At 47.7% G+C, this 13,007-nt stretch overlaps 1 protein-coding gene across 1 annotated transcript; it reads left to right on the top strand.

The window, feature by feature from the left end:
• Window positions 1–8,868: 8,868 nt before the first annotated feature.
• Window positions 8,869–12,381, top strand: LOC136421170 (slit homolog 1 protein-like). The gene is made up of 3 exons (XM_066408329.1): window positions 8,869–9,980; window positions 10,283–11,431; window positions 11,777–12,381. Exons 1-3 carry the CDS (start codon window positions 9,723–9,725, stop codon window positions 11,852–11,854), a joined length of 1,485 nt encoding a protein of 494 aa, XP_066264426.1. The 5' UTR covers window positions 8,869–9,722; the 3' UTR covers window positions 11,855–12,381.
• Window positions 12,382–13,007: the final 626 nt, after the last annotated feature.

The following is a 13,007-nucleotide window of genomic DNA, read 5'->3' on the forward strand; positions in this document are numbered from 1 at the left end:
CAGGACTCAAACGTTGAGTCGCCGAAGTCAACATGATGAAAGAAATAGTTCACTGCGTGCATTGATTTTGGACTATTGCTACTAAACGTTGGGCACCTGAAGCAACTGGTAGAAGATATCTGTGACATATCTTTGTATCGTACGACCTGCTCGGAATGTTGCGGTTGAATGCCCGACATCTGAACAGTTTCAGTTTGATAATGGCTGCAATGACGAGGCCGCGGCCACTAATGATCTAATATTTGTGCAATCTGAGGACAAAATGAATTTTTGTACATGAACCATCTGCTAGCCTTCTCCATGCTACCTGTTACGCTGTGTTATGTTATGAAGCGGTTTCCAAGGTCCTTCCGCGTCTAAAGATTACGGCTGGTATCTGGGGGTGAAGGCCGTGACCGCAGCTGAGTGAAAACAGTCGCCCTGTGCCTCACAACACGTCGCGGTACCACGGGCCTGCCGGGAACTTCTAGTACAACACGTCTCGGTACCACGGGCCTGCCGGGAACTATTAGTACAACACGTCTCGGTACCACGGGCCTGCCGGGAACTATTAGTACAACACGTCTCAGTACCACGGGCCTGCCGGGAACTACTAGTACAACACGTCTCGGTACCACGGGCCTGCCGGGAACTACAAGTACAACACGTCTCGGTACCACGGGCCTGCCGGGAACTACAAGTACAACACGTCTCGGTACCACGGGCCTGCCGGGAACTATTAGTACAACACGTCTCGGTACCACGGGCCTGCCGGGAACTATTAGCACAACACGTCTCGGTACCACGGGCCTGCCGGGAACTATTAGCACAACACGTCTCGGTACCACGGGCCTGCCGGGAACTACTAGTACAACACGTCTCGGTACCACGGGCCTGCCGGGAACTACTAGTACTAGTAGTGTTCTGTAGCAATGAAACCTGTTGGTCCCAGTTGTCGGTGGGTTCCGCACGATTGACAGGAGATGTGATACTGATCTTAATGGTGAAGACAAACGTTTACACAAGCGTGGGTTTTAATGTCCCCCGAGATCAACTCCCGGGAGAATATACAGGCATTTACTTCAACGATGCTGTGCTTTTTTTTCTGTACTACTTTTATCATGTGGGCAGGGACTATATGGGTCGGATCTGACGAGAACACTGAATCAGATGTACTTGTACGGCAGGTATTGGCACAAATGTTCCCAAATCTGTCAAAAGGCGTCTCGTCCAACAACAACCAGGAAAGGCCCAAGCCCTACTATCAAAGCAATGGCCTTTCCTGACAGCCTATCTCTCCAGTCGGCCCAGGCCTTTCCTCGTGAAGCCTAAAGGTTCTGCGGCTTGCGTCAACGAACTGGGCGGGCGGGCAACACTCCCAGCACCGTAGAGGTACCGGGGAGTTCACGATGGTATGGTTACCACAAGGCTACACTACACTACATATTCCATCAGGTTGACAGCTCACAAATTCCGGAGAATGATCAGAACCATTCCCGCCGCCAGCGTCCCGCGGGTTGAGTACGTACAGGCGGGGCGACCAGGCCACGAGTCTCTACCAGACTAACCGCGCCGGCTATACGGAGAATATAGCCAGGGGAGTTTGGCCATCGAGGGTTTCATTCGCAGGCGCAGTACTAGTGTAAGTAGTAGTTAGGATAGCAGATTTGACCCTTTCTCCGTAACCGACTCCCTTAGCATATTATTCACTCTATTTGGCCAATTTCTACTTTGAAACTTGAACTAGCCAGAAGGGAGCATGCAGAGGAGAGCCGAAGGAGGAGAAAGGCGGAGAGAGAGAGAGAGAGACTTTATCCCAACCATCCGCGGGGCCTGGTAGAGGCTAGTGAACAGGGATGTGTCCCGCGCGATGAACCAGAGATAACCTACTTGAACCGTCCTCTCCCCATGCTTTCCTAGCTGTTACTGTGAAGCGTTCGCGCCTACACAAACATGCACTAAAGACTTCGGCCTTTTACAGACTTCCCGTCTCAGTAGGTCGCCAGTCTAAGTGTGGTCCAGTCCGGAGGAGGGATGTTTTCGTAGTGATGAGACCAACTGAGCACAAAGTCGCCATCGCTTCATCAAGTAACGCTATCCCGTCAGACGCATAGTTGAGATAGAAATGTACAGAACTATGTAAACAAATATCTCCCCTCGCACGAGTGATAATAACCATGTGTAGTACTTAATCATAGAGTCACCTTTACCTGGACGTCAGCTCTTACGTTATGGGGCTAACTGCTGATCCTCTTCAAATGGACCGTTTCGTAAACACGATAGTAACGTCCTAAACCACGGGTGGACGTCAGACTTCCGTATCGGTCACCGTAAACACTGATAAACAGCAGATTAATCATGCGGGAATAGGCTGAAGCCTTCCACATGTACAACTACAACCTGTGTCACTTCGGATAGAGCGAAGTACTGTACAACTAGGGAGGCATTATAGCCGCGTTACATTAAAACAGGTAGATGTATTGCACTGCCATATTTCAAAGACAAGTGCTTGGAGAGGCGTCACTCCATGAGACAACTTAGAAACTAAAATCAATTTTCATCTTTTAATTTTTTTCACGTCAAACGTTGTCAAGAAATTGACAGATCAGTGTAATGCCAGCATGATGTTGGATAGCCATATGTTCTAGTTATTATAACGTTGATGATAAACCTATCTGCAAAATTGTATCTATGAAATCTATTAGTATTACGACTTGACTCCCGGAAACAGCTACATCCACTGTGACAACTCTCTCCCACACTCTCTCCCGGTATTACCTATAGCCGAGTTCTCGAGCTGTCCCCTCTAAAGTCTTACCGCTCTATCGATTTATCACGGTAAGAAACACACTTGACCTTGAAGTAATGCTAGACGTACTTTAAAAACACACGTGTGACTCGGGCTCGGAGGGTTTTGAGCCAAAACACACGTGGATTCATGTGGCTTTGGTAAACTGTTACGTTACGGGCAATACTAGTCATTGTATACGGCGAGGCATTCTTGTCAGAGAGACTTCTATCAGTTTTGCAGATAAAGTCTATGACCACAGGTTATCTTATCCAAAGTACAGTACAGGAAGAGTGGAAGACTGAGATGCGAAAAAGATGCATTTCCTACATGTGCAGTGTTATTAGTATAATTTACCTTGCACGACTTGGAAGCGTGATGTTTTCATCGGTGTATTTTTAAAGAGGACTCGTTTGATGTGACATATTACGTATGGAATGACGTAGGGGAGTGTTTTTCATCTTCGACAGCTAAGTGTTATATTGATGCTACCTGCGTGTGCATTCAAGGTTGAAGTAGAGCTCATATCTATCTACACTCCATATAATCAATATTCCAACACCACTCTTGATATTGTGGACTATAACGTTTCTAAAGTCGCCCTAAATTGGGAGAGGGGATACGTCCCAAATTGCTCTCCATAGCATTTGCTAATCTAAGGTTTCAAAAGTTTACGATGGTGCCTCTAGGGAATTTTTGTTTTTACTAGACTACTATTTCACCACTTTGTAATAAGGGAAATTAATGTTAGTCATGTCATAACTTAAATAAATCATCTTAATAAATCAACTATCAAAGCATGTTAACACACCCTACTTGCCAAGTCACCTTGGCAGGGGGTATTTATCACACACTGTAAATATTTCTGCCTGTAGCGGAGTCCATTCCTCCACCATAACAAATACACAGCATTCAGTAAGGACGAGATACTTTACCCTAACAGGACAATGCCTATTTGATCCTATTTGGCGTGGTGAAAGTTTTGGCACTCCGGTATTGTGCTGCCCCATGCTGGCTGTGTAAGGCCGTATAGACACATCTGCCTCTGTGATGAGAGCTAACTAATACTAAAGCCACCTATATATCAACGATGACCATATATAAAGGAGAAGGTTACAAGGTGTATAGGGCAATGGCCAGAGAGAAAAAGGTCTCCGATTCGAAAACATAATGTTTTGGCTTGTATAATAGTTAGTCTGTATCACGCAAACTCCAGCTGTCCGGGGGTTTCTCTCCCCTCCCCGTGGGTGGATAGCCGTTACAGGCGGCGGGCGGACACGGGGCTTGGTTGAAACCAGGCTATATAATAGTGTGATAAAGGATTTTTTGTTCGCTTCTTTGGTTTACAGGCTTCAATGTAGCCAGCGTTCAAAAAATGTTGATGGTGTCATTGGCGTAGGTAATAAAAAGGTATTTCAAAGAATCCCCCAGCCACCAACTGTGCTGAGTCTAGACCGCATGGACTCTAAAATATACTACTGAGAACGCATGGGCTCTAAAATATACTACTGACAACGCCTGGACTCTAAAATATATACAACGCACGGACAGTCTAAAATATATAGAACGCATGGGCTCTATAATATATAGAATGCATTAACTGTGTTCCGGTGCCTTGACGGAACGCATAACGAACGACCACAGCCTGACATGACAAAATGTTTACTTTGAAATCTTGGCCGGGCCCGCGGCCTGCCTGCTGCATATTTCCGCGGGATGCCTGCCGCATAGCCCCGATACCATCTCGGGAGGAATGCGCGCCCGCTTTGGTAAACATACCCTGGGTTCCAGACTGTTTATCGGGCCTTTTAGCCGGTTCTCTTTAGCCGGTACCTTGCAGTCAGTTCTCTCGGTGGCACAGAGACCCCAGCCCGCCGAACCCTAATTAGCGCACCGGGGGAGTTCTAGCCGGGGAGTTGACCGGCCCTATCTATCTATCATCTAGGAAAGGGGCGCGGTTATCACCCCCACGGGCTCAACTCCCCGGAGCGTTGATTAAGACCGGGCGGGCAGACTGTTCTCTGGCCACCGTAGGAAATCGCTAGCAACCCGATACTAGTCTGGCGCCCAGGGAATGGTAAACACGGAGGTGCTACAGCGTACAGGAGTGTGTCATCAGTAAGTAATAAGTTTGCACTCTCCCCACAGCACGTTAGCACACAGTCGGCACCTTGCAGAGCCATTCAGATAGATAGAATGACGGCGGTTCTACAATGGCATCGTCGTGCCAGAACCGGTAGAACAATAATATAGCAGGGCTTGTGGATACCAGATCTGACCTCATTCCTACACACACACTTGATCTGATGATGGATGAAGTAGCCTCGCAACCAGGCAACTCCAGACGTACAAACAGCGCGATTCCCATCGGTCCTGTCAGTGAGAAGAACCTACATCCTAGTCGCCTGAACTAGAGGCTAGTAAGGGAACAGAAATGCTCAGCCCGAAAACGGGGGACGGCCTCGTGAAGGGTAAAGGGGGCGATGTAGGTCCGCAGAACCACCATGACCACTGCTGAAAGATCTCACACAGACTGTCTTCTTTCTGCAGCACTGTTAAACTACCTCAGTAGTCGTCAATTCTGACATTTTCATAGCCTGGATGCCAGACCCCACGCAAGGCCATACCTTCATATCAATGAAATTATCATTCAGCTATACCCTTCTAGCCTGACTATCATCCTGTTTCAGTTCCAGGCTCTACATTCAGTGCTTTATCGAACATTTTCATTTGGTGAAGGTAGAGCCTGGAACTGAAACAGGATGACACTCAGGCTGGTGTGGAGAAACTTATGTCCAGCTCTCAGAGTCGGTTCCCTATATCCCAATGATCTAACTCAGGAGTGTCTGTAGTAAAATTCCCTGGGGGGCATGTTGGCCCTGCAGCCGAGGAGCTGGCCTGTGAAGTCTCTGCAAACAGTATGGCATCGTGGCTAACATTTTCATCAGCAATAGGTTCAGGTGACATAGCTCGGTCATTCCGTCGGAATTGGTGAAAACTGTTAAAGCTGAGAGTTTCTGTCCTCAGCTAACTTTTCAGCGAACCCGTCTCTAGCTTGCTGTAGTTCGCGGGGCCTGTGGTTTGGTAAACATCAGGGTGAGAGTGGGAGGACACCTCTAGTCAAGGACAGACAAGACTGCTCCACACAGGAGCGATAAAGTACAACAACAGTCTGGCTTTAATCACGGCAATGACGCGGTGGAATGCACGAGACTGACACTGTACACGATACACATGGGGGATGCCCTAGTTTTGTCCTGTGGGACCGAAAAATAACACAACAATCTTGATCTGTCAGCCTAATAGCATGATGTCAGGGTACTGGTCTTTTGACTTGGAGAACAAGGACACTCGAGCGGAACCTTGCAGAGGTGGGTGGAATGGGAGAGGGCGCAACGGACAGCAACATATAAATGAAAACTATGGAAGACAACGACATGCGGAGTTGCTGCTGCTGATGATCTTGTACCTGCATATGAACTCGAAGACCAACCATAAAAAAAGTAAGCAAGTCTAGTAGTGGCGATATTGAGGACTATCAATAAATATTGACGCAGCGTTCATTGTTTTCCATGGTTTGATAATCGTTTGTTACATAAATATTCTTGATCTTTATAGGTATGAATATCTTTATAGGTATAAAAGTATGAATATTTGCTACCGTGTAAAGAAACTTACAGGAGGATGTGGCTGGACAATCTAGTCCCACGAAAAGTCGGAGAGTAAAGGAAACTTATGACGACAGAAAATAAAACAAATAGCGTGGGTCGATTTACCATTAGTGCGTGAAGTTCTGTAACAGGGCGCTAGACGGCGCAGCACACAGTAGCAGAAATTGTCGTCTGTCACAACAGCTCCCGCTGAAGACAAACACAATGTTACAGTCATCTCAACGGTAGCATTGGTGCCGACAATGTGATAGCTGTTCGAGTACCGATAGCCACACAGCCACGGAAACCCGACTTGGACGAAGTCCAGCAAAGCTGGCTGTTTTACTTGTGTCCACTGGTCCGTAGGGAAACAATGACATGTTTCGCACACGTGGGACGCTTACACAACATACGGGCTATTGGAACTATGTCGACTGGAAACGATACGCGGAGAAACACTCGTGGCAATTACAGCCGTACAATTGTCCTGATCAGTGCATCTAGAATAGCTCGTCTCGTCCCGACATTCCTGCCTAGCAGAGGGACACTCTAACTAAGACTTGCGGGATGACACAATTGTCCCGGGCTACTGTTCTGGCAAAGATGTAGACACGCAGAGACAGCTGCAAGGCTGGAGGCTGCGCTCCTACAGCGTGTTGGCAACAAAAGTCACCAGCTTTCAGTCCTTCCCACAACCTCCTGCCTGCTGCAGCCAAGTTCCCTGACAAATATAGACCACCCCGGGGCGGTATGGTAACAACAGGGACACGCCTCCGCTCCCGTGAGATGCACAGATCGACGTACACACGAACTTCTTCTTCATCAATCCAATTCGAGGCAAACTACTTTTTGATAGCTGATACAGTAGTGCAATGCAGCTTCGCTGTGGCACACCGGGTCAACCCTACTCTTCTTCATAAGTGTATTGGGTTCTTTTGTGTCCAGAGGTTTGACGCTTCCAAACCTATTATAGCTGCCGAGTCTCTACTTCCTTCGTAGAGACTCACCAGCACCAGCTATAATAGGTTCACCGCGAACTTAAACCACCCCAAAAATGCTTGTTCTGTCCGCCTAGTTCCTAATCTCCAAGCAGATATAACGGTGTGACGACGGTATGCAAAGGGATACAGCATCCAACTGGCTACCAGCAGATTCGCTTGGAGATTACCTTAAGCTTGTTTCAACCGCGAAAACTACCGCAAAATTAAATCCCCATTTACAGTAAATCCCATTAACATTGCGTGGTTTAATGTTAGAGGTTTTTGCAGTGATCTCACCGCGAACTTGAAACCACCGCAAATGCTTGTTTGGTCTTCTGCCTGCCTACCCCCTTGTTTCTCCCTACCGCGAAATTAAATCCCCGCGAAATTAAATCCGCCTAGCCACAAACAGGCTAAAGAGGCGGCTGGAAAGTAGACATTGGCCAGATAAACAGAAAAAAAATGCAAGAGGAGTTTGTCTGCTACAGCAGTATAGGGGTACAGTTTGCGGCTCTGAAGGATGGCATATTTGACCCTCTTTCCGTAGCCGACTACCTTAGTATACTATTCACTCTATTTGGCCAATTTCTGCTATTTTCCCATCCATCCTGGTAGAGGCTAAAATCCCCCAAACATCGCGTGGCTGCGACTCGTGTTGACTCCGCCGCGCGGGTCCCGCGGTAAGGCCAGGAAGTCTTCTGTCCCAGCTGAGCCGATCAGATAACTCTTGGCACTGAACCAGTCACGGCCAGCGCGCACATTAAACACCATCTGGTCCGACTTCTTATCCGTCTCACAAACTCTACTTACTCTTAAGACAACTTTAAAGACGTTTGTAAGTAAAGTACACCGCTAAACCGGTTTGGAAGGATTTTCAATTTACGTTTCTGTCTTTAATCGATGCAAATGTCATATCGGTTGACGGTAAAGATGGTATCAGATCAGATTCAGACACGACGTGCCGAACTGCAGTGGTTTATAGAGAACCCCTCTGCTGCTCCCCACCAGTTCTAACTATAGACACTGAGGGGATTAACTGTGGCCGTGAAGACCGAGTAAACCGCAACAAAGGACGGATACCCGACTGTTGTTCGGATCCATGGAAAAGGCACGGCTTACCAGCGGTCCTTCTTACATAAGGACAGAATAAAGGACAGAATAAAACCTGTTTGACAATAACGTCATCCAGGGATCACTATGGTGACCTCTGACCATTCGGTCGCCATGGCAACATGAAGGCCAGAAAGAGGAGAGGCTTTTCAGGTCAACAACCTCTGACGTCACAAGGTGGTTCCTCGAAAAACAGCATACACGGATGTTGGCTCGATCGGAAGCCTTGAGGAGTATAAAGAACCCCCTAGCTGTGCAATTCAGACTAAACATTTCCACGTACGACTTCAGGGGATCGGAGACAGCTAGCAGAGGCTATTTTACATTACCTGTTTTGTTTCCCCTCCATTCATAGTAATGCCTACCTGCCTACGTGCTCAGGCCAAAAACTGGCCCCTTGCTTTCTAGGAGGATCCTCCAAGCAGTCCTGTCCCTTGCCCTAGCCTCTGCTTCCCGACTGTTTAAGCCCGTGTCCTTCACAATTTGGTCTTTCCATCTCTTCGGTGGTCTCCCCCGGGGTCTGGGGGTAGCGAACTCCTGGCTGTAGGCTTTGTACACTAGTGTTTGTGGGAGTCGTCTTATGACGTGTCCAAACCACCTCAGCCTTCTCGTCTGTACCATTTCCACGATGGTCTTTTTTGTTCCGAGTTTGGCGCTGATTTCAACATTTGGTTTGCGATCACGGAGCGTGATGCAGAGAATTGTAATCATAGTAAAGGTTAAGTAAAAAAAATGCTGTGTTGATAATCCTGGCTCGTCCCGATGATGCTCACGACTCACGAGAAGCTACAGGTTGAAGGATAAACAGGAGGCCGACCCATAACCATAATACATGTTTTCTGATTCACATATTTGCTAGCTCATGGACACCCTCTGTACTGCAATTGGGGCGGGCTAACTTCTCAGTGGGCCTTGGCAACTACGTTTTTGCTTCCTAAGCTGTTGTTCGACACTCTTACATGGCAATATACTTTGACAACTGGAGGGGGTTGGATTTGGAAGGTCACAGGTGTGTATTATTCAACCGTTTGGCTGTCCAAAAATGGTGTCAGTGGCTGTCATGTTCTTTTATCATCATTTCTATGTGTCTGAAAACTTTCCATTTTTTGCGAAATTGCAACTCAAGGTCCATTTTACCATTCTCTGCCCTTATAAAACCAACATCAGCTCTAAAGTATAATTATCTGTATTGATCTGTTTGGAGCACTTGTAAACATGCCTAGGACTGCCCTTGTCTGTCATCACCCCGCCAGGGGTAAACACCCCGGCCCTGAGACTCACCACCCAGACCGCCCAACCACACGTACCGTGAGGACCCGTGGTCTACATTTCCGTTTCCTTGTTGTTCTCCTGCCAAAGTACGAGCTGCGGATATTCCCACTTGTGTTGCCAAGCAAGACACTCTGGTACAACACTGTTTTGAAGTTGTTCCCGCGTTGGCGATACGACCAGAAGGAAGAGAAATTTTACAGGGTAAGTTTATTTTGAATTATGTTCGATGGCAACACTATTTGTACGGCACACAGAACGGTACCTTTTCACAGCGAAATTCCCCGTTGTCCGCAACAGAGCTTTAGGATTTACTCTGTGGCTATTAAAAAAACTTTGGTGAACTGTTTTTGGCGATGGTGATATATGGCGAATATAGTGCAATTTTAGCAGACATTATCATCCCCCTTTAGTCATTATGACTCCTGCTTATGGCGAAAATATTGCTACAAAGAGATTGTTGTAATTGATTCCAAGTCAACCTGGTTATTACATTGATTTTGCAGCATTGTTACAAGTCCGTGCGGATGTGCATCATGGCGACCATGTCCATCCTGTCCATCCCCGCAGCATCACTCCTCTTCCTCCTCCTGACTGACGTCGTCACAGCTGTGGTCACCTGCCCAACCTCCTGCAGGTGTGTCGGTAGTCACGTGACCTGTCACAGCCACCTGACGCACGTGCCGGCGGACACACCTGCGCAGACCACCTGGCTGGACCTGAGTCACAACAACCTGACGTCACTGGACGGGCAGACTCTGTCTAACCTCGTCCATCTGAAGAGGTTGAACCTCTACGGGAACAGCATCCACAGCGTCGCAGACGACACTTTCACGAACTTGACAGACCTACAGTCCATAAACCTGGGTGACAATCGTCTGACGTATCTGAATCCCGAGGTCTTCACGGCTTTACAGAACTTGAGAGGTGTGTACCTGAGCGGGAACCCGTGGATCTGCGACTGCCAGCTGAAACACCTGATCACTTGGGTGCGCACGTCAGCAGTTGTACAGTCGGGCAGGTGGGGTCCCACCTGTACGTCTCCGTCACAACTACGTCACACGCCGCTTGCACAGGTAGACCCGCAAACTCTGTGTCCGAACACGACACCTGTTAACGCGAAGAGCTCGCCCGACAAGGTTCTGACACGTTCAAGAACGCAACTGACCACCACGAGTAGCAACGGAAGACTGTCTACTATGACATACACAATTCCATCTTCAGTCACATCACCGCCTACTGCATCAACTAGTGCTGGATGTAGAGAACCTGACATACTGCAGAACATCACCATCTCTGACACAACTGTCCAATGGCAGACTAGTAACCCTGACGTCACAAGCGTCGTCGTGACGTACCAAGTACCTGATGTGGCCCCACGACGGACCCGAGTCCTGCACCATCGTCGGAGCCGTTTCATCCTGAACGGACTCGAACAGAACACGCCCTACGTCATCTGCGTCCTTCCCGTCTACCGGAGAAGACGCTGCTCTCTGACCAACACCACCTGTGTGCAGGTGAAGACAGCTGGTGCGCCAGACCTGAAGAGCCGGTCTGTACCGCTGCAGAGGCCGGGAGGCCTCACCGTAGCAGGTGTCCTGGCGGCCGTTACTATTGCTGCCACTGGCGTACTGATGATCATCATTCTGCGACAGGTAAGAACTTCACCATCTCATGATTACACACAGGACGAAAACGTAATACTTTACCATAGTGATTCCGGGTACAGTCCAAACTGCACAAGCCGACCACTCAGGGGAGGGGAACGATGGAGCATGGTCTTTATGGACAGGTGGGCACTATAGACTGGATTCAGTATCAATGGGAAAATCATCTAAGGCGCCACCGAAAAGAGGTCACACCGGCCAAGTGGTCCCTTTGTAGAGATGGTCACTTGAACAGGTTTGACTGAATGACAGTTACTGATGGTAGAATTTTAAAGGATCGACAGCACTAGGCGATTATTCTGTACAGTACATGCGTGTTTATTTCTTTTGCAGAAGATCTCAAGGCTCATCCACAGAACCTGCCACACGACAAGGGACAATATGCAAATGAGGATACTGCCCCACAGCTAGTACTTTGCTGCAGTATCACTGCGCCGGTATAGTCGGCGCCACTAAATACTGACTGGTGTTTACAGGAAAGTTGCCCTGTTTCATCGGATAATCCACTGCTATTTGCGACAGTCATGAGGATTTTGTTCATGTGATCATTGGTGACTAATCGTTGGGACTTAAAGGAAGATATTTACCCCCAAATCATTGTGTACTGTTTAACTACCGGGGTCCTATCTTCTTTATTTGCTATAGACGAATCAGGATGTATCTTCTTATTGTATTTATCATTCATGAAATGATATTTTTGAAGATGACGTTTAGCATGTTAAGGAGCATTTGATAAACGATCGTGTTATCTATCTTTACTGTCATTGATTTATCGTGTTCTTCGTACTGTATTTTGCATCCTTCCTTACAACTGATCCCACACACAACTGAAACACAAAGGTCGGGGTTTTGATATAGAAAAATATTGTCACAAGTCTGTGGTTAACTCCTACGGTCTTATATCTTTTTGGTATAGACGATAGAAGAATCCGAATGTATCTTTTTCTAACACACAAAATAATGTATTCATTAAAAAAACACTTTTGTAGCTGACTTCCAATAGCATTTTTGACAAACGCGATCTTGTTACGACTCTTCAATTTGTTTTCGTGTTCTTCGCACTACAGTAATACCCCGTCCTGATCCCATACACAACTGTAACACGGATGTCATGCCCAATTAGTGCCTCTATTTGTTCACATCAGCCTTGAGCCTGTAACCCGACGCGTCACGACCCTGAGCTCTTACAGATAAACTTGAACTCCACTCAAGGCCCTGCCGGACAGAGGGGTTAGAGGTCAGCTCCCGCGAGCGGGCCGGAATACCGCGGACCAATTAGCGAGTTGACGCTGCCACGCGCGGCGCACGGCCGGATGGACGGACATCAGGGGGTGTTACGGACTTTGATATCCTTCTTATTAGCCTCATGCAGGGACAAATAACCTCACAGAACCGGTACAATCTCCTCTTATGGCTCGCCTGAAGGGTTTTGCCCGCCAGGGGACGATATTGAGTAATCCCCAAGCAGATGCGGATGTGTTATTGTGGCTCCTTTGCAGCGTTGGTGACATACATGTAACATCATCACTCAAACATGTACCCAAACGGCAAGAACTTCCTGGAA

Source organism: Branchiostoma lanceolatum, chromosome 15, assembly GCF_035083965.1.
Source record: "Branchiostoma lanceolatum isolate klBraLanc5 chromosome 15, klBraLanc5.hap2, whole genome shotgun sequence".
NCBI lineage: Eukaryota > Metazoa > Chordata > Leptocardii > Amphioxiformes > Branchiostomatidae > Branchiostoma > Branchiostoma lanceolatum.